Source organism: Stegodyphus dumicola, chromosome X2, assembly GCF_044657685.1.
Source record: "Stegodyphus dumicola isolate Sdum_Otavi_A_Nest chromosome X2, ASM4465768v1".
Lineage (NCBI taxonomy): Eukaryota > Metazoa > Arthropoda > Arachnida > Araneae > Eresidae > Stegodyphus > Stegodyphus dumicola.
Window position 1 is genome coordinate 5,547,363 of NC_140781.1, and position 23,126 is coordinate 5,570,488.

At 32.5% G+C, this 23,126-nt stretch overlaps 1 protein-coding gene across 2 annotated transcripts in view; it reads left to right on the forward strand.

Annotated features, from left to right (window-relative positions):
• The window catches only part of Hem (Nck associated protein 1 Hem), a 144,152-nt gene that overhangs the window by 63,362 nt on the left and 57,664 nt on the right, over nt 1–23,126 (forward strand). For both annotated transcript variants that reach the window (XM_085809380.1, XM_085809381.1), the window contains exons 10-12: nt 12,781–12,837; nt 12,974–13,070; nt 13,179–13,344. In XM_085809380.1, coding sequence (XP_085665506.1) covers nt 12,781–12,837; nt 12,974–13,070; nt 13,179–13,344 — 320 coding nt within the window. The remainder of the gene's footprint in view (nt 1–12,780; nt 12,838–12,973; nt 13,071–13,178; nt 13,345–23,126) is intronic.

Genomic DNA, 23,126 nt, shown 5'->3' on the forward strand with positions numbered 1-23,126 from the left:
ATCATGCAAAGGTTATGTTTGAAAAATTTCAAATTAAAAAAGAAATAGAAATTGAATGGAACCATTTCAGAATGCTAAAATCCTCTCCTTTCTTAACCTGTAAAAAGACATACAAGATTACATCTATGTCAGTTGATGTTTTAAACTTACATATTCTCCCTCAGAGAAAATGCAACACAGAATAATGTGATATTTAATAATTTAGATATGATTGATTGATTATTTAATGGTTAATGAAAATGGATTTTTGTAAAATTGTTATTATAATAGATTATATGCATCTCTTTTAAAAGTAGGATTGAATGATATTAATTCTTGAAACAGCATATATGATAGATCTTTTCAAATTTGAAAAACTCTATCCCATTTTATGTTATGATCTCTCCAATCATGAAACTTATACATCCAACAATGATATTGAAATTTATTTTAATCAGACAAGAAATAATTCTCAAAAAGAATGTAGGTTTTACTTTATTTTTTTAAAGAGAAAGAAATGTATTTTAAATACAGCAACTGGAGAAATTACTATGACAGAAACTCTAAAATTACCGTAATCTGAAGGGAAAAAAATGTAGCAGAATTAAAGAATTAAAATCATAAAATTACCTCATCAGATCCGGCGGGACCACTTTTACCATTTTTGTTTTTTAATGTATGCTTAAAATCATATTTTTTAATCTTTTTTTAGTATTAGTTTCTATTTCTTTATTTTGGGAGTACATTGTTTTTATAAATATTTTAATCTTTTTGTATTAATTTTTAATCTATTTCAGTGTTGTAATTTCATATTTTTAAAAATACCTTAAAATGCTACTTAAAAGAATTTGAAATTAGGTTTTTTAATAAATATTTTTTATTATTTGTATATAGAAATAATGCAAATTTTAGTGTCGTAAATTTCTAAACTTTGAGGGTGTCTTAAAATATTATAAAAAGCATGAAATGTTTATCAGGAAGCAGATATACAGAACATATTTCATATAGAAATGTTTGTGGTAATGCTGTGTTGAACCGGTAGAGAGCACTGATGAGTATGGCGTATAAAAGCACTGTGCTAGCTGGATTCTTCAGTTTTCGCACGGATCTCGAGCAGCATGCATCATCACACCAATGTGGAGTTTACCAACATGCATTTCATGTATGGGTCTGCACAAGGAAATGGATTAACTGCTCAAAAATGTATAAGGAGCAATTCTGTGTTACCTGAACATTTGGTTGATGTCCCTCAAACTTTCTGCAGACGAATGTGGTTACAGCACGATGGAGCTCCTGCTCACTTCACCCTGAATGCCAGGAATCGCCTGACTGCTGTCTACGGCCAGCATTGAATAGGACGTGGAGGCCAGGTTCCCTGGTCATTTATTTACCTTCTCCTGATTTAACCTGCTTGGATTTCTTCTTTTGGGGTCATATTAAAGGCCTCGTGTACGGGAGTCCCGTCACATCTGCAGAAAATCTTGTTGCTCACTTGTCGGTTGCTGCTAGATATGTGCTCAACATGCCTGGTGTCTTTTCTAATGTATGCCAATCCATGCACCACCACTGTGAATTTTTTATCGCTGTTGTGGCGGCTTTCCCAAGCACCTATTGTAAACTATTAATAACTTTTTTCTTTTGTCTTTACTTGTCTTCTCAGTTTCCTATGATTCATACTGCTTTAATGCGGCATTACCGCACACACATTCCTATACGAAATCTGCTTATTCAGGTCCCACTTGCCTTTACATTTTTGACATATAGTTTTGAACCACCCTGTGTATCCCACTATAGGAAACTGATATTTGTTTGACAGGTGTTGATGGAATCAATACCTGTTTAAAAAAAAGTTTCCTACTGTTACATTGCTATGTTCATGTTTTGTATTGAAGACAATATGTAATTTGCTGCTAAGCGTATGAATAATGCTGCTGCCTTAATATGCTAGTAAGCAATTTGATGTTTCCAGTCACATATACACTGCTCGACATTGAAAATGCAACACCAAGAAGGAGTGGTCAGAAATTTATGCAAATTTTAAAGTAGACTCATGTCACTGAGTTATGTGAATGATGTGAAATGTGCAGCTCTCCAACGCACGTGATGTAAGATATAAGGGAAGGAATGTGCAGAATGGGGAGTATTCGTGTCGTTATTTCTGCCAGATGAACTATCGAAGAAAGTTTTTGTCCCGAAGGATACGTGTAATAGGAGAGAATGCCAGGCCGCCGTCAACAAAGGCACTTCCAGTGGATAGACAATTTTGTAAGGACTATGGTGATTGGACTGAGAAGGGTGGGTTGGTCCTTACGTCAAATCGCAGCTGATACCCACATGGATACTAGCACTGTGCATTGGTTATGGCGAACATGGTTGGGACAAGGAAATATGGGAAGAAGGAGGGGTGCAGGTGCAGCCAGAGTGACGTCAGCACGCATGATGGTCCCATATCCTACTGAGCCGACGCTGTTCTCGCTCTGTATTCTATCATTTTGAAATAAAGATCACTTGTTGCTGCTTGCTGTCTCTGTCTTTTCTACAAATTTCACCACTTTCTGACCACTCCTCCTTGGTGGTGCATTTTTAGTGTCGAGCAGTGTATGAAACTTATTGTAACAAATTAATATGTAGAGTAATTACAAATTATTACAACCAGCACAGTTCGCCAGTTTTTTACGGACGTAAAGAATGATGATTTATTATTCATAAAAGTATTCATTTCATATATATTTGGCTTTTCAATTAGGTATCGACTCCAAAAATCAGTATATAAACCAACTTATTATAAGTAAGTGTTTCTTTTATTCTTTGTACCGTTTCTTTTGTGTGTGTAAGTGAATATTTCAAAAGAAATTTCTTGGCAACTCTTTAACCCGTTTGATAAATGCCTTTGTTTAAGACATTCCCTCGAGACAGATGGGAATCGTCTTACAGGGCAGGGGGTTTTTGCATCACTAAGCCTAACTTTAGCGAAAAAATCACAAAAGAAAAGGTTCAAGTCTTAATATCATAATTTTTTGTACTATTTTAGATTATTACTTAAGATATCGTATATGTTAGCATTTAATAATCTTTTTCTTTGCTTAAAAATGTGTAAAAAAATTGCTTACTTCGAGAAATAATTTTCAGAAGCACTATTCACATTATTCCAAAATTTAAATTATAAAGTATGTTAATTATTTTTTAATTAATTAAAAAATTCAAGAAAGATTATTTACTAGAAGTAACAAAATCTTTCACTGGAAGGGGAAGGCAGACACTCAGTGAGTTCAGTCTCTGACAAAATGTCTGTGCAAGAGTCATTAGAAATATTGCTCTCTATAGGAAATGAATCATCACTTTTATACATGTCACAAATTGGTTCGTTTACCATGCAAGTATGTCTTTTCTTTAATAAATACAGGGTTGCCACGCTAACTGGAAAACCGGAAAAAGTCAGGGAATTCAGAAATTGACCAAAAAATTCAGGGAAAAGTCAGGGAATTCAAGTGTTTTAGTTAAAATCTGGAAAAGTCAGGGAATTTCATACAACGATCCCGCCAAAAAAGGCGAGTTTTGTGCCGACGTCGGAAGAGATAACTTTTTTGGCGAATTGTGCATCGCGCGAGTGTCATTCGGGCAGCTGGCATAGAGCCAATTTTCACAGCTCCAATTTGATTGTCTTTTAGAAAGGCAAAGCAAGTTTCCCGCAACTTTTGGTTTCCAGTAACCTCGAGAATCGCATGTGCAGTGCATGAACTAAAGAAAGTACCTGTTCTCGTATAAAACAAAATGGGTTTAATCCTAGTATACGGTAAAATGAAGGTTAGAATCAAAGAATATGTATTGTAAAGAAGGAAAACCTCTGCGACAGAGGTGGCTCCATTCCATCATAGAGGGAAACAGCTCTGCATGCACGATATATCTGTCGCCAAAGCTCAAAACTGGTGTCGAAGTTCGAAGGTCACGTTATCAAGAGTTCATAAAATAAATATCGTTTAAAATTTCTTTAAACTCTAAAGGAAAAGAAAATATTTTTTGCCGCAAGTAAATTAATTCATGGACTAGTTATTTTGAAGGAAAAAAAAAGAAACTACGAAAATCCGTTTTTAAAATTATTGCGAAAAATCCAAGAAAAAACATTCATTGATAAAACGTTTCTTCTTGGATTTTTTGCAATAATTTAGAAACGAATTTTCATAGTTTTCTTTTTTGTCAAAGAACGTTTCTTCTTAACACATGTTTCTCAATTTCCTGTACACATCGCGGAGAGGGAAATTCTGACCACCAGGTTCCGTCGCGAAATCCCTTGACACATTTTCCCTCCGCTTTCTAGCGGCGTAATAGCATTTACGTGTATGGAACCTTTTCTTCTTTACATAGACGTTCTTTGGTTAGAATAATCTCCATGTATGGTACAGCGGGATTTGGCGACACGAGGATGAGCAGTAAATGGGTCATTTTGTTCTTGGCGACAGTTTTCAAAATCGTGCGAAGGCCGTACCGTAAACTAGGATTTTACCGAAAAATCTTTTTAAACTTTTTTTTCTTTTCTTTTTAATAAATACCTTGTCATTTTGCAGTAAAATAAAAAAATAGTAATCAGTCATCTAGGCTAACCATGTAATATAACTATATTCGCTAAAATACCGTTGATTATTCTAATTCAAGTTTTAAGTAGTTATCTTTATGTTATTCATTCATTTAATGTTGCTTCTTCCCTCTAAATTTATTTATCATTAGTAAATAATATTTCCGAATTTCAGGAAATTTTCTCTGGCATAATCCTGAAATTAATTCTAACAGTACAATAACATACCATCACGAAATTTAATGCACATATTTTTCCTTATGTATGCTGCAAAATAAATATAAAATACCTCAATTTATTAAAAAATATCATTAAATAGATTTCTTTCTTTCGTTTAGCTGCAGAATGTCTGCAAAAAAAGCCTTATTATATTCCAGATTGGGCAGATTCTAATCTCAATCTTCAGTAGAGACAACAACTCCTATTATAATTATATTTGTGTTTTCAAGTGTTAAGGTGCCTTTTAAGAAGACACCTCACACAAATTAAATTTACATAAAATCTAACTTAACTATTTAGCACGTTGCGTTGTGATTTACAAGAACCGGATTAGCCTCGTGTTGAACTGGTGATGATCATGAGTAATAATTAAATAAAACGTACAATTGTTATCCAACGTATATATCTTAAATTAAATTTTATTAAGTTTCTTAAGTGGAAAAGTAAACAAAGTATACCAAGAATAATTCAAAATAAATGTCCTCTGGGAGGGTTATTGAATAATTAAGTGAATTTGCTAAACAATACAATTAATACCATAATTAATATACCTCTTAGCACAGCCAACATACATTACACGGATAGACTGGAATTTTCTCGAAACATGCCTGGAAAACCTGGAAAAGTCAGGGAATTTCATTCTCCTGTTTGAGTGGCAACCCTGTAAATAACACTTGCTAGCCATAATAAGCTTTGAAGTAAAGTTTTTCTGAAATAAAAAGTACACAAAATATGAGTGATAAAAGCATTGTGAAGAATAATAGAACCCCATGCAGTAACCCTAAAAGATCATATATAGCACAAAGTCTGTAATCTGGACGCAGTCTGTAGTCTGTTTCTAAACACATTTATTAGACGTAAGCTCATCGAAATTCAATATGTGCATCTTTAAATATCACAAAAAGATGCCTTCTCTTCTTATAACTCAAGAACACAGCATAAACATTACTCTTAAAATTAAAAAGAATAGAACCGACTTGGCAATATTTTACTGTTGCCAGAACCTAACTACTAAAAAAATCGCGCAGTTACAAACAGGTAAAACAAATTAAATTCAGCATGCATTATTCAAAGATAAAAATAAAATATAAACAAAATAATAACTTACGTTGGTAAATATTTGAAAAATACAATTTTTCACATACTCCCACCTAAGTTAACTAAAGTATAGAAACTTAACTTATAAATATAGTTGATAATATTAAAAAGTTTAAAAAAACGTATTCAGTTCAAAGTGACAATTTTATGGGTGCTTTAATTACTCGGCCACTGCTAGTTGTCACAGGGTTCCCTACTTTTGTTTTAGCTCGATCAGGATAGTTCTCATTTAATACTTTGCCAGCAGTTTCTTGTTTCTCCTTTTCTCTTTTATTTTTTTACTTCATTTTGTATTAGTTCTGGTGTGGTTTCTAGTGCAAAAAGTTCTAAAGGATATAATTTTTGGGCAGCTCGGACCAGTTCCACTTTGAGTCTTTACAATAGCACGACGAACAATACCATCAACTGGTAGTACTTTAACTATTCGACCAAGTGGCCAAAGTTGTCTCCTTTTATTGTCGTTTCCAATGAGAACTACGTCTCCTTCTTTTAGAGGGCTGAATTTTTTATGTCTTTGTTTTGTACATAATGCTCCCAAATATTCTTGACGAAATCTTTTTCTAAATGCTTCTCGTACTGTTTGAATATATTGTAACCTTCACGGTAAACTATTTGAATTTGTATTCATTTTAAGGTTTGGTATGGTACTATTTTTAATTTCCTAGAGAAAATTTGCTGGTGTAAGAGTAAAACTTGGATCAGATGATACTGTAGTTAAAGGCCTTTCATTTAAAATAGCCTCACAATTGCATAAAGCTGTAACCCTTTCTTTGTAGCTTAAACTGACTCTTCCTAGAGTTTTCTTTAAAATATTTTTCATCATTCCTACAAGTCTCTCCCACCAACCTCCCCACCAAGGAGTATTAGGTGGTATAAATTTTTAAGTTATGTGTTCTTCTCTTGCTTCAAGGAAAATTTTCTCAAAATCAATTAACGCAAAAGCACTGGCAGCTCCTTTGAAATTAGTTCCATTATCACTGTATACGACAGAAGGTTTCCCTTTGCGAGCAACAAAACGATGAAAAGCTAGTAGAAATGTCTCCATTGACATGGATGTTACTATTTCGAGATGGCACGATAACCGCACAGGTGAAAAGAGCAATCCAAGCTTTTGAGTTATCTCTTAAAATTGTTGGGCCAGCAAAGTCCTGTTATCTGAAATGCAGCAGCATCTTGAACTCTATTTGCTAGTGATGGCGCAGTGGGAGAATTATTACCTTTAGCTGAAAATCGCTTGCAAATAATGCAAGATCTCAATACATGTTTAACCGCTCTCTTTCCGCAGAGAAGCCAGTATTTCTCTCTTAATGAATTTAAAATGTATGAGACACCAGCATGCCCATTTCTCCGGTCATTTTCTAACACCAAACTTTTCATAAGTGGATGTTGTCCTGGAAAATTGCTGGCGTTTTAAATTCTTCATGATTATCTCTTCTGAGTACAGCTGATTTCAATCGCATAATTCCATTATCAGGGAATGTGTCCAAAGGTTGTAATTGTTTATCTCTTAACCCACCGAAGGATTCTTGTTGTATTAAATACACTATTGTTTTTTCTGCTTCATCAAATTTACTGCTTTTTTATAATCCGCAAGAGGAGAATTCAGGAAAGTGCTCACTCCAGCAGCCAACATAGAAGATATGATTTTCTTCATTCGTTCTCTGTTTACTTCCTCTTCACATGCAATATCTTCAGTGACAGGTCACATTTCATCAGGTAGATAGAGCCACGAGGGGCCGTCCCACCATTTCAAAGACGCAGAGCAACCTCTGCTAGGAAGATCTGCTGGATTCATTGTACCAGGAAAATATCTCCAGGTTTCTTTAGATGTCAAATCTAATATCTCTTTTACTCTATTATGGACGAAAACACCCCATGAATCTTCTCTTCTTATCCAAGGGAGCACAGTCGTTGAGTCAGTAAACCTTTTTAACTGGAAGATCTTTTAGTATGCTTGACAAAAGTAGAGCAGTGATAGTAGTGCCGAGAAGTTCCAATTGGGCAATGCTAGATCTTCTTTATCCACAGGGTGAAATTCTTGCTCTAGCCTGTATAAGTTGAATGTGCACTGAGTTTTCTTTTTCAACATGTTTGTGAGGCAGACAATGACAAGGAACATCTTTTTCACTCAATGGTACTTCCTCAATGATACCTTCTTTCAACATTCCTGAAATATATTTCCATAATCTTCATATTAGCCATCAGCTTTTAATTTCTTAAATGTAGAATTCAATCTTTTGAGAGATTGTCATAGTTCTTCATAGTCATAGTTCTCTGGAACTAGACAGTGACCTTCAATCCATGGTAGACTTACCATAAAATGTTCGTTCTCGATTTACACGGTATTTAAAAAATGAGACTTAGCAGCTTCCTCAAGTTCGGATTTAGTTTTGCTTTCTGATGGGTCTCTGATACCTAAACTATCCAATGTCCACAAATCTATTATACAAGCATTTTTATTTAACATTGAAATTAAAGTTGTCATCTCACTGGACGATGCTGCTGGGATTCGACCTATAATCATCCACCCTAGTTTTGTTTCAATGGCTGCAAGACCACTGAGTAGAAGTTTATAATCACCAGTCATCAACTTGCCACATTCCTTTTAGACACAATTCGGATGCTACTGGTGGCATGGTATCACATATTACAGGTTGGCTTAATGTTTTGAAATGACAATTATATGTACACTTCATATTTGATAAATATATCATTAACACGTCATGTTTATACATTTTAGTATTACTTCCTCCGAATAGTGAGTGTTGAAGGTATTCATTTCTTAAGGCTTTGTACTCCATCTCTTTAGCTGTTTTACTCAGAATGTAAGACCTCTGAGAAGCTCGAGCTTTACGCTTTTTACCATTGCATCTTAAAATTACTGTTAAAGTTTGTAACATAACATTAGGTGCACTTGATACATTGGTAAGTGCCTGATCTCTCTCTAAATCAGTTTTGATAGACTCTGTTTCCTTTTTATTAGAATTTTGTGCACTTACTGTAGCTATATTTCTGCACAGAAGTACATGATGTCTTTTCCCACATAGTACGCAATTCGATTTCTCATCACATTTCATTACTCGGTGTCCATGTCTCAGGCAGAGAAAGCAGCAACGTGATTTCCCAACAATAGTTTCTCTCTCATTTAGAAGTATATTTTTTGCATTCCTACAATACCAAGAATTATGAGGATTTCAACAAAATATGCACAATTTTTGCCCTTGGGCTGCTGTAAACAGTTCGGAAGTACTACGCACAGGAATGGATTGCCAAATTTCTATTTAGTACTCCTGATTTTATTTTCAAAAGGTATTTTAACACTGCATTTGTTGTTATATTTTCGTGCCTTCTTTTGATCAAATGTTTGGGAAGCTAGAGATATTCGCTCTTCCGATTCTATTTCATCTTGAAGAAATTCAAGTAAATAATCTAGATCACTTTTCTCAATTCTGTTTGACTGCTCAGAATTTTCTCCGTTTTGTGAATTTAAATCTCTAGATTCTACGATTAACTGCTCGGTAACATTCCCATGCTCTAAGTGTCTCATCAGGCAAAGAAGACTCAACAAGAGGAAAAAGCATGGCTACATATTTATCTCTAGTAACCCCTAGAACTTTCAAAGCAAGAAGCTTAGATTCCAACTGGTCATAAAGTTTTCTTAAAGACCACCGTGGTGTGTTTTGCTTTTGAAGTATTAAAGCCATTTAATCTCTTAAATGAACTTGAATTCACAGTTCATCCTTTCCAAAACACACATGTAATTGTTTTACAGCTTTTTCATAACTTTCGCCGCTTGGCAGGAAACTTTTAATTAATTGTTCTGCAACAGAACCTTGTTGCATGGCCTGGGATAAATATGTAAATTTATCTTGATTATCAATATTAGCGTCATTATCAATTTTCTTAAACTGTTCCCAATAATTAAGCCAATATTTTAAATCACCATTAAATGCTAGTAATTTTATCTTGGGATAATGCAACATTGTATTAGGAATTTGCGAAAATGACACACATCCTATATGTAAACCAGTTTTCTGTTCTGACACTTTTAATAATTTATTCATCTTGCATTCTAACTTTCTCCATCTATCTAAACATGATTCTGACTCATCAACCTCTTTTATGTTAATTTTTTCATCAATAACTTGTTTAAATAGTTCTTGCTTAAAATCATTTTCAGCTGAAATCATTAATTTTGATTTCTCTTGAATAACCCTTAATTCTAAAATTTTTTCTTCGTCACTTAAATTATTTTCTCTTTGATCAGATTCATTACACGCTTTAGAAAATAATCTACGATGTTGCGTACGTGCTAGTTTTTAAAGCTTCCGTACTTAAAAAATAATGAAAACAAATTGTTTACTTTTAGTTGCAGTTCCAACCCTTTCTTGCGGACGCCAGTTAACAAATAATTGCCTCTCAAAAATACTCCAAAGTCAGTAAAGATTCATTAAAACTCCAAGTTGTTTAATAAAATACATTTATTAGACGTAAGCACATCGAAACTCAATATGTGCATCTTCAAATATCACAAAAAGATGCCTTCTCTTCTTATAACTCAAGAACACAGCATAAATATTACTCTTAAAATTAAAAAGAATAGAACTGACTTAGTAATATTTTACTGTTGCCAGACCCTAACTACTAAAAAATCACACAGTTACAAACACGTCAAAAAATAAAATTCAGCATGCATTATTCAAAGATAAAAATAAAATATAAACAAAATAATAACTTACATTGGTAAATATTTGAAAGATACAATTTTTCACTCCCTAATCCGGAATCGCCGAAGTCCCGACGAGTCTGGATTACGGACTTTGTACTGTAGCAATAAAAGGATTCGGGATATCAGAAATGTGAATGTTTATAACAAGTGGCGAGTTAAGAGCCCGAGCTCTGTTTGTTTACATTAAGCTAACCCTCCCTCTCCCGCAATAGCTGACTCCAACTTTACCAGAACGTGATTAAACTGAAGTCAAGATCTTTAAACTATATATTAAGTTCAGACATAATGCCATCTTAATGATCTTTGAAAAATGTTTCTGCTTAAAATGCATATACGCATCACCCATCCCATATGTGTATTCTCCGGTGATGCATATATGGTATGCCCTTCCGGAAAGGAATCATACAGGAAATAATACCTGAAATGTTGACTTCGCAGTCTTATGGTCAAAATACTGTGTTCCTGTGAAAATAATTTGTGCAAATCCCGGAAGCACATTTAAAAATTTTGATTAAGACAAAAATTTATCAGCATTTATCAATAAAAGCCATTGCAACTTGGAATGCACCAAAAATAATACATGCAGAAATGATGGCTTTGCTTGCCAAAACTGAAGAGTTGTTGAGCTTGTGGTTACCAGGGTTTGGCACATTCTAAAAATTTGGCGACTCCTAGTGATTGTATAAATACACAGGTGTGAAATATGCTTTCTGCTTGAAGTATAATATGGTTATGGGTTAAACTTCTATTGCAAAATTTTAATTGTATATAAGCAAGTCATTGAAAATCTTGTTCAAAAAATTCTTTTCTTTATTCTGTGGATTAAAATGCTGTCCTTTTGAAGAATCGTGTTGTAGAGGACATGAGATGATTTTTAAGGATTTCTATAATTGATGTATTTGATGAAAAAAGAGTATATAATTAGTATAAGACAGTATTATGTGCTTTTTTTGCTAATACTAAAATCAGTAGCATTAATTTATGATGTATTATTTTTGCATTTAGTATAAACCAGGGGTTCTCAACCAGTGGTACGCAAGAGAAAAATAGGTGGTAAGCAAAGAAGCAAAGTATTTTTAACTATAAAATTCAAAAATTAAAACCACAGCATTCTGATTGAGTTTTTTTCTCTAAGAATTGTAAATTTATGCGATCTGAGCTTTGTTCAATAGTGGTACTACAGATTTTCAATTTTTGTTTAGATGGTACATGTTAGTCAAATGGTTGAGAACCGCTGGCATACTGAATTTTCTGCTATAACGTTTCCTTACCTCTAATAAGCATGTGGATCTTTGGCTACCTAAGATTTAAAAAACTTTTCATACTTTAAAAAATAATCAAAAAAAAATTATAGTTACTTTCTCTTTCTTAGCTTTTAGTTTGATATAATTGTTTGATACTATTTGGAAAATGAAATCATATTGCATAAAATGTTTTGTTTGTATTATGTGTTTTATTACTATGAGTAAGAGGGAGTTAAGCATTGGGAATATTTGTAAAGATTTGGCTTTGTAATTTTGCTGCATTAGGTTACCGTAATGGTATCATCTGTCAATGAAATGACATTTGCAACTGAAGTAAAAGCATGGAGTTCAGGCTCTAAATGTACCATGTGTTTCTTGCAAGATAATTGCTTATCCCTTCCTTGATGTGCAAAATAATATTTTAAAGTTAGCACAAGTGACCTGTTGCATTCTGTGAGTCAAGAAGAGCATTCAAGTAAGCTCCAGTGTTTTGATGTGCTTGGAGAATAGAGCTTTAAAGAAGCAGTCACATCCTATGTGTTGTAATTAATCTACAGATATATAATCTTTATACAATACACTGTGTAAATTTTTTATTATCTTATGGTAATGGCATCATGTATTGATGAGAGTTGGAATCACTATAGTTTCCACGAGCTAAAGTGAAACTGCAAACCATTTAGTTTGCAGATGTGTAGTTTAGCATCTGATCCAAACTGTTTAGTTTGCACATGAGTAGTTTAGCATCTGATCCAAGAGCATGTCTCTTTTGCAAGTGAACAAGATCGCTGCATATGAATACTTACATAATGGGCTGTAAATCATTATTTCAAGTATTTTCGTTATATATTTCATGCTATTTATTGTGTTGTCAAACATAATCTGTGCTAGTCAACCTTATTTCAAAGTGTTTTTAATGTAAGATACTTATTTTCTTAAAGGTACAACAAACGTGTTTCAGAGGTGAAGGATTGTTTCAATTATGCTATTCAAAATGCGTAAGTTCGATGTAATTTTTTCCATAATCAGATGAATTCTGTGAAACTAATGCATCATTCATTCTGACCTTCTGACTGTTAAGTTAGCTCCTTGATTTGCAATGAACTAGTATTGATTCTATTAAATTTTCTATAGGTGCCTTGTTCATAGGGAACGACGAAAATTTTTAAGAACAGCATTAAAAGAACTGGGTTTAATTCTTGCTGATCAACCTGGTCTCTTTGGCCCAAAAGTAAACATGCCTTCTTATGAATCAAATAAATGTCTTTCATGAATCCATAGCATTGTAGCATTTCATTTATGAATAAAGAAGTTATAAATTATGAATTCATATTTTTAGGTTTTATTTGTATTTATGGGGTTGTCATTTGCTCGTGATGAAGTACACTGGTTGTTGAGACATTGTGAAAATTTACCTCAGCGGCAAGGCCGAGCACGTACACAAGCAGAAGATCTTGTTGATAGACAGCTTCCAGAATTGTTATTTCATATGGAAGAATTACGAGGTAAAATGTCAGGCTAGCTAATCTTAATTTAAATAGCTAGTTTTACATGTATCTTTTGCATCCTTTATAACAGTTAATAAAAGAAAAAAATTATTTCATGTAAATTCCTGCTGATGGGATTAAAACTTAAACCAGTTTTTCACTTTTTATCATATACATTATTGTTAGTTTTAGTTAATCGTGTGCAAATTGCAGGTGTTATACTTAAGTGCCAAATATGGTAACCTGTTTATTTCACCTTGTGAGTAGGTATGCAAGGTACTATTGCAAATAAACAAGACTGAACATTAATCCAGCAATTTACCCTAAAATTTTCTGTAGCTATCTTATTTTCTTAAAGTTTTTTGGGAGGGAGGGGGATAATTGTGATTAAATTCTTTCAATGCAAAGATATAGTCTAAAAGGTCATTCCTTAAAAGAGATGTTTTATAGAGTGGATGACGATTCAAAGCTTCACACAGTTTCTTTATTGATAGGTATAAGGTTTATTTGGTACTGGTACCAAGCAAGTGGAAGAATTTTGTGAACTGCAAATGCGGCAATGAATCACTGTGCAACTGTCGATAGCTGTTGTGCTCTTATTTGCAAATTTCTGTATTTTTTTTTTTTTTAGTTGTTTTGGATTTAATACAGCAGTCAATTTGTTTATGAAGTTTTTAATCTTTAGGTTTGCCATCCTCCCTTGATTCAGAATTGACATCAACATTTACAAGTAACTAACACCAAAGTTAATTTTTAAAAAAATCTATTACTTTATTGAGCTTTACTGATTATTTTATCTGATTTGTGTTATTTTGTGAGCACTTTAATCTTCAGAGCAGCACAAGTTTTTGGATTCATCAAGATCCAGTATTTAAAGAGGCTTTATTAGCTAAATTTGTGTATTTACTTATTTTAGTCTCTATTTTCATAAACTTACATTTATTAAGATGACATTTATATTAAAAAAAGAAAGAAAGAAAGCAAAATATTTTAAAGTATAAACTAATATATACTGAGTGATAATAAATCTTATGAACAGATAAAGCTGGCCATGATGCTCAGATGGTTAAAGATACTGTTTAAGCGAAGAAAAGCAGCTTTTTCAACATAGGTGCTGTAGTCATGCTGAATCTGTAGTATTATCTGAAGCATTTGTTAATAATGCTAGAGGTATTTAGATGATGGGGAGAAAACACAAAACCATATTCTTCAGATCTTTGCTGCAATTCTCCTCTAAAAAAAAAAAAAAAAAAAAAAAAAAAAAAACTTTTTACACCCATTCAAATTTGATTATTTTTCCTCCCTTATCATTTTTATAATATTTGTGGAAAATGCCATTATTTTTTCTGCATTTGAAATAATGATACTTGGTTATGCATAGTCACATTTTCTTGGTATTGATTTCGTGTGTGTGTGTCAGAAATTCTTTTGATGACAAAATATCTTAGTAACATTTTGGTTACCCTATCAAACAACTCTTGGATTATGGCAAGCACACAACAGCTATTAGCGCGAAAGACTGGTTGCCTGCAGGTTGGACATCTTTCAGAAAATTAGCTTTTAATTACGTTGAACAAGAGGAAAAACCACAAAAAAACTTTTTCTAGCTAGTCCGTTTGCCAGTATTTGAACTAGCAGTGCTCAGCTGTCTTATGGCTTGGCCAGTGGTGGGAATTAGATTGAAAGATTACTACATTACTATCATTTGATTTCATCAGTGGCAAATTCTATGTACATGCTTGATATGGTGATGTACTGTATGGTGAGAGAAAGGATAGCAAATGATTATAAAATAAGGATATATCTTTTACAGACAAGAAAAAACTAGACATAAGTTACAAAAATATCCTTGATAATGTTTTGTCGCAAAAAAAATTTATTATCAAGAAAATATGACCCAATTTAGCCAATAATTAATTCCCTAAATAACTGTGATAAAAATGAAAAAAAGAATCATTCCAAAAAGAGCATTCTAAGATTGTGAAGTGTGTTCATTGTTGATTGGCTTGATATCCTGAAGTAACTAAGATTGGACTTCCCATATAACACTTAACACCCCCCCTCATTTTTTTTAGTTTTCTTTTTCTGAGTACAGTTTTCCAATTATCTGAAATTTCTTTTGCTGAGAAAAATCATTATCTGCAACAGTATTAAATTATCCTACATGGCGTTTCACCTTTAAACACCTGCTAGCTAATCAAGCCATGGAGGAAAGTAGGAATCTATTCCTACTGTGAGTGAACTTTGATTTTCATTTTTGATCCTTGAATGTTTGGGCAGGTTTGGAATGTCGGATGGCATTTTCCTGTCTTATATAGCCTGTGCATAGTAACTGAAACCTGAAGAGCTATGTTTGGTTGGAATGAAATGCTGTAGATACTGGTTTTCTTTTGCTAGCATAGCAGGAAAGAAGGAAGAAAGTTTGGTTTATTTAATTATGGCAAAGCACGCTAGGGCTATCTGCCTAAGGGGAGTGATGCCTTTGTGGAGGACTTTCTAAGGAAAACTGGCTCATATACACGTTACACATGGTGAAAACCACAAAAATGCCCATGCAGCCAGCCCGTTCGCGGGATTTGAACCTCGGACCGAACTGCTAGTGTTCAGCGACTTTACCATTCGGCTGCTGGTCGGCCCGAAGTAAGAAAGAATAAATTCAAATTACCTTAAATTCAGCTAGCATTGTAAATAGCACTCTTCCTCAATTTTCTGGCTATATATATATATATATATATTTTTATTTGGTTTAGTCTTACTACAGTAGAAGTCCAGAAATCCGCAAAGCTTGGGACCAGAAGTTGTGTGGATTTCAGGACAGAAAAGATAAATCATAATATTCATGCTAGAAGTGCAAAATAAATGAGGCGTATTAGATACATTTAATTAAATTATTATATACATTATTACAATAATTTATTATATGCATTAAATTATTATTACATATATAAATTGATTATTAATTTATTATTAATTGTGTTATATGTACACAGCATCTAGGTTTGCCAATTTCACCTTATGCAAAGATTTCCGGTGTTAGAATCACTGTTGCTGTAAAATTTCAACAGCTTTTCTTTATTTGTCAGTATATCATACACAGTCCGTGTCACAATTCCATACGATTCTGCTGCAAACCGAGGAGTAGCACCTGCCTTTATCTTTTGCAGAATTTGCACTTTTTGCATTACCATCTGTGCAAAGTGTTTACGTTTTTCAACGTTGCAAGCAGAAAAATCATGAGTGCGTTTCTTATCTGTCGTATTAAAAAGCACTGAAATTAAAAATATTCTTAATTTATCCACAAAATATCTGGGGGAAAAAAAAGGTAGCACTAAACAATCTCGTGAAATAACAAAGCTCAGAAAATACAACGGGAATCGTGAACTTGAAAGAAGAGTTGAGTGAATCGTCTGCTTTTTTACCTTGATGCAGATTGGACAGAAAAAAAGGTACTATTCCGTTTTGAGGGTCGTAAAAATATTGCCGCGAAAACGTATGCGCAAAAGCGCCAAATCTAGCAAACGTGTCCATTTAATAGTGTGCCAAATCTAGCGTATGCGCTGATTTCAGATTGCGTAAGTTTATATAATTCTATATTTCTTAAGACGATTGATTTATTCAATTAAAGACACACCATTGAAATACTAGTTTAATTTTTAAATCCTTTGTTGATATCCTATGGATTTAACAATTTGGGAATTGCCCATGACGAAACGTCTGTGATAGAATTTTGGGTAAAGTGGCAGAATCACCCACTGCTTGATGCATTTTTAAGAATTGCACATACTCTGTATCCATGTGCACATCGACTTATTTTCACTTTAAAAAAAATCCCAGAATTTCACAAAAATGGCACTGCGCACACACCCTTGAGTTTATCTATGTACACATCGACCTATTGTCACTTAAAAAGTAAAAGAAAATTGACAAAAATCCAATTGTTTTTACCGTTGTAAAAAGCGTCAAACAAATATGTGGGCGATTCTGCACTTTACCTGAGAATGTTTTCAAAGAAAAAGCATCATTCATTATACAAAATTATGTTTAAACAACAAACGAGATGACATTATACTTTAGCGATAACTCGGTAGCGAAATAGTGATGCAGGCATCCATTCAGCTATGTTTAGCAATTTTTATATAGTAAATTATAATAATGATCTGAATAGTTATTTACTCTTATGCTTCCATTCAGTCATGTTTAGCCTTTTATATATAAATTATAATAATGAAAAAGTGTTATATGAAATTAACCTTTCATCTAAATAAAAACATCAATCTTGGATATTTATTTACTATTATACTTCCTTTCTTGCGTTAGGGTTACTGCAATTATTTTTGGCAGCACTGGCATCAACAATAGTTTGGCGATTTTTTACTGCTCTCAAAACCGAATAGTACCAAAAAAAAACTTTTATCATGATGTTAATAATTTGGTATTTCTGTTATGACTCATTATTATTCAGTAATTATGACATCATTATTCAGTAAATATTTTTTCTTCGATATTTCGTACTCTATGTTGTGGTTTCCGGAACATATAAACTGAATGTTTATACTTTGAGAGGCAATGCGGATTTTTGGTATTTGACTGTATTATCATATTATCAAAATTAAAATTTTAGTAAAAAATAACATGTTCTTTTCTATTGTACATCCATCAATCAGCAACAGGTATTAAAATTTTTACACACTGAAATGAAGATAAATACCATTCAAGAAGCTGCGAATCAAGCTTTTTATTGTCACAAGTAAAATTTCTTTATAAATGGTATATGTGAAGAAATGCTCAATGAAGATTATATAACAATGATAGTGCCTAAACCATTGATCAATCAGCAGGTGAGGAAATCTGTTATATCATTTGAAATTCAAAAATTTCACCATTTTAGACTGGAGTCACATTTTCATTTCATGAAGTGGTTATTCATGCACAGTTTTTCTTTGCGCAAAATCTTTTTTTTTTTTTTTTTTTTTTTTGAAAAACTAGGATAGCTGCTTATTATTACTTAGAAAACTGCAAATAATAAAAGTTTTAAAAAGACTATCATTAAATAAAAAAATATGTTTGGACTAGAAAGAAGCCAAAGTTAGTGACACCTCTTGCTGAGGAAATATAGCAAGGAATAAAAAAGTGGCAACTGGCATGGCAAATGAAAAACTGCCACAAAGTTTTCCATGTAACTGAATAAGTGAAGAAATGCTAAATGAAGATATGGCTTTAAGGTCCGTTTCCACTACTGCGTACGAACGCATTGCGTCATTTGAAGACGCCTACGGCATCCGTACAAGCGTTTCCACTGCTGTGTATCCATAGATTATTTTCATTTTCCGCTGCTAGTTCTCACTGTAATATTTTGCCGCCAAACAACCAGTTTGCGAGTTACGACGCTGAACGTCTGAATTTTTCCCGCTTAAGCGAGTATTGTTTGTTTTGAATTTGATATGGATCCTGACGTAAAATGCAGAAAAGTTTTGTTTGCTAAATTCCATGTCATTGGAAATTTTTATTTCTGCAATGTTATAATGCATATTATGAACATCACTATTGCATAAAAGCTGAAGACAATTTTAAAAATTTCTTTGCGTTTCTAGAAGCCTTAAATATTAATGAAATAATATATATATTATTAAAACTAAAATGTACTGTTACTGAAAAAATAAACAAATAAATAAAATAAAATGAATTAAAAAATAGATGGTACTTTAAAAATACAGAGCAACTGTAAAGAAAGGTTCACAATATTTACACAAAATTTGCTATGCTTGTATACTGCCAACTTCAGGGTCATAGCTGGATAATTTATTAGAAATCGCATTTGTTTTAAAATGCACTATGGGCAATTTTTAATTAAAGAAACTTTAATTCATATCTCTTTTTATAGAAGTTATAAAAATAAGCTTTTTCTCTTTATATATACTCACATTAGGTAAAGAAAATGGAAATATTTAATTAATTAATTCCTACAATTCTGCTGGAGAGGACTGAATTTAAAAGCAATTATTATAGTAATTTTTTGTTAAAAAATGTTTAGGGCATTAATACTGTCTCATGTTAATTGGTAATGAAAGTTTAGAGCCGTAAACATCCCAAAGTCTGAGCACATGTATGTACATTCACATAAAAGTGAAATTAAAATATATATATGTACAGGGTTTCAAAAGAATAAATACTAAAGTTAAATTAAATTTAAATAATTCTCTTGCGCCATTGCTGCAAGGAATGAAATTTAAATTTAACAAATATTCTCTATTCGTAAAAAGCAAAATTTAAAGTTAATTAAATTTAAATGAAATTTAATGCAAACAAATAAATGATTAATTATCAAACTAATCTACAATATCATCTAAAAAATTTATAAAAATGCGTAAGTGAATAACAGGATAAATAAATTTTTGGAATTATATATTTATTCATGGATTTTGATACTTGCACTTGATTTACATATGCTCTCAGAATTTAAATGATATTGCAGATTAGTTCACAGCAATAATTAATCATTAAATTTAATTAACTTTAAATTTGCTTTTTACGAATAGAGAATATTTGTTAAATTCAAATATATATGTACAGGGTATGCTTTAAATTTGTATTATATAATTTTCAAAATTTTTTGAGGGGAAAATAATATAGGATAATTTAATTATCCTATATTATTTTCCCCTCAAATAATAATTTAGGAATAAATAAGAGCATAAATAAAACAATACATATAAGACTAGAAATAAATTATAAAACACAAATATAGATCAAATTGGAACAAAAAGCTAAGAAAGTTGCAGACAGGGTGCAAAAAGCGTATGAGATTCGAACTCACGACCCCAAAAGTTAAACCTCGTTATCATCAGTTTACCACTAAGCTACCATCAGATGGGAGTCGTATGCATATTTGGGCTTATATACATCATCAAGTAAATCCATTCTTAAAACTAAATTTTTTGGGTCCTATTTCAGTGTTCTATCGTCTAAAAAATTCACCAGAGTTTGTTCTTCAGCGTCTAGTACATTTTTTACAAAAAAACATTATCTTTTAAAGTGGCGTTCCGATTGAATTCAAACGGGCTACTAAAAATATACTTCATGTGCTTACAAATATATGTTAGCCAAAAAGATATATTAAATTTGTATTTCTCTATTTATATATATATTCTTTAGCGCAGTGGAATATTTAAAAGACTATCAAATTTAATTTATAATTAGCGTTTTTAGTTTTTACCTCTTTCAAAAGAAAAAAAATAACAAATCTTTTAATCATATCTGATTTGCTATAGCAGTTTGATATAGTCAAACATTCATTATCATTAAAGGTAAATAAATGAGTATGCAGAGCTAGGAAATAATTGTCAGAACAAATTTTACTATTTCATGGACTTGGATTTATCATTTTTGCCGCTGATTTTCTTGAATGCCTGATTTTATCTGCGAACAAGTACTGTAGTTGCAGTTATCTTATTTTTCTTATCTTTTTTTAACTAAATTCAGCTGATTGCTGACTTTTTCAGCACATAGAGTTCTCGCTATAATATTAATTCAGAAATAAGTATTTTTTAGCAAAACATTCTTTTCCTAAGCGAGCATTAATTGCTACTTCTGCCGCCATTAATTTTTGGTGACTACACCTGATTGCTCTCTTTTTACCACGTGACCCCATCGCATCCGCAGACATATGGATAGAAGTTGAACTCCATCCATACATCATCCATCACCGCACATCGACCGGAGTGCAGATGTCAGTCAAAGTGAATTCGCTCGCTGATTGGAGAAACGCATACGCAGCAGTGGAAACGGGCCTTTAGTCTTCTTTGCGATGACAGTGTCCCAGTAATTGATCAACAAATGGTGGAATCTATAGTAAAGGAAATGATACGCTGTTAAGAATGAAAAGATGTCAATAGTGTATTGAATCGGAATTCTTCACACAGTGACCTAAGAAATGAAATTGTGTATCTGAACAAGAAATTGTCTTTCAGTGAAACTGGAAAAAAATTAATATATGCACTCATATGCACATGCGAAGTAAACAAATAAAAAAACTGCTCAAGAAAAATTAATAAAGCAAATACTTTTTAACATTGCACTTAATTTTTATTTTTGTTAATTTTATTTCCTGTAAGATCATAAATGACTCCATTATTTCACGAACAGTCATTTTATAGCTTTATAGTTTCTACATATCTTTGTATTAAATTTGTAATAATGACGTAAAATCCGGAATCACCAAAGTGATTCCAAATCTTGGAGTTTCTGTACGTATTCAAAAGCCGTATTTATTTATTTTTTGAGAAGATAATTTTAAGGTGCTCTCCTCAGTTAATGTGTTATCTAAATATGAACAGAAGGATTAAGTCTAAACTCTTGAGTTTAGGCTGAATTTTCTTCCTTGGAAAAGTTGCAAGTGTATTTTTTAGTCCAAAACTCAAGACGTTAAATACATGAAAGGTGAAAGTCATGAAATTAACTGTCTTATTTTTTTTTTTATTTTTCTTAAAAAATATCAGTTTTTCCATACATATGTTTGAAAGTGTGGAACATATCGAAGCATTAATATACATTGGTATATCAGAGAGTAATATTCCATATTTATTTCATTAAGTTTGTTGCTTAAATCATTGTTAATAGATGATGATAGTGCCTCCTGGGAATTAAAAATTCATATACAGTCAAAAGTCGTAAATTCCGACACCCATTATCCGGACCTCAAAGCCACAAACTTTCTGCGCATGTGCTGCGTTGACACATGCGCGTAAGACCTTTACGGCTGCTCGTTTAATGTATAACGGACGGTATAAGCTAAGCTAAATTTATCTAATTCAGTTAATGTTGCAGATTGCGTTGTTCCTTAATCTTTGAATTGGAACCGGCTAATTATTTTTTGCAGACTGTTAAAGCAATTTTATAAAAGTAAGCTTGAACTTTCGATTATGTCAAATAGAATTTCCGATATATATTTACTAATATGTAAAGGATCTACAAAGTGAAAGTATGTTTCGAAGTCCATTAAACAAAAAGTGGAATTGCTGCAAAAAATGGATAAAGGCATATCCTTCGTTTCTCTAACCATTCCGAAATCTGTTTATCAATTTCACGCTACTCTGTGGCGGGGAAGGGGGGAACGACGCAGCGCGCAATGAATTGGAAGTTGATCTAATCAAATTCCTCGTCATTATAATTCGCTTCCGATAGTGAAGAAAGTGACACAGAGGTTATTGAAAACAAAAAAATTTCGATTGACAAATTAGTGGGTATTCTCGACACAGCAAATACAGGACTTGAACAGCGGAACTTTGTAACTGAAGAAGAAATTATGTCTGTTTATAGAATTAAAGAGAAAGTTAAACAACTTACATTGAAATATATGTTTAATAAAGTAAACAAATAAATATTAAGCTTTTTTTGTGTAAATTTCATAAATTATGGTTTCATATTTTTAATTTTATAATTTCTGCATGCCATCTTACCAGATTTAAACTGATGATCTATAATCCGGAATCGCCGAAGTCCCGACGAGTCCGGATTAAAGACTTTTGACTGTATAACTGTTTCTTTAAATCATTTTAATTCAAAAGTAATGTTTATTAAATCTCTTGGCAAGCATAAACAATTCTTTAGAACATCTAGCTACTGATTCTGATGCTGTTCCTCACAAAGTGATTTTGGATAACAAAACTAACCAACATTCAAGCGAAAAGTTTTCCGAAGCTATGCACGACAGCAAAACTCTTACAGACAAATCCCGTTACGCTAGACAGGTAAAATTGCCAGTCTGGTTTTGAGATTGAAATTAAGCCTACAACTGTCCCTCC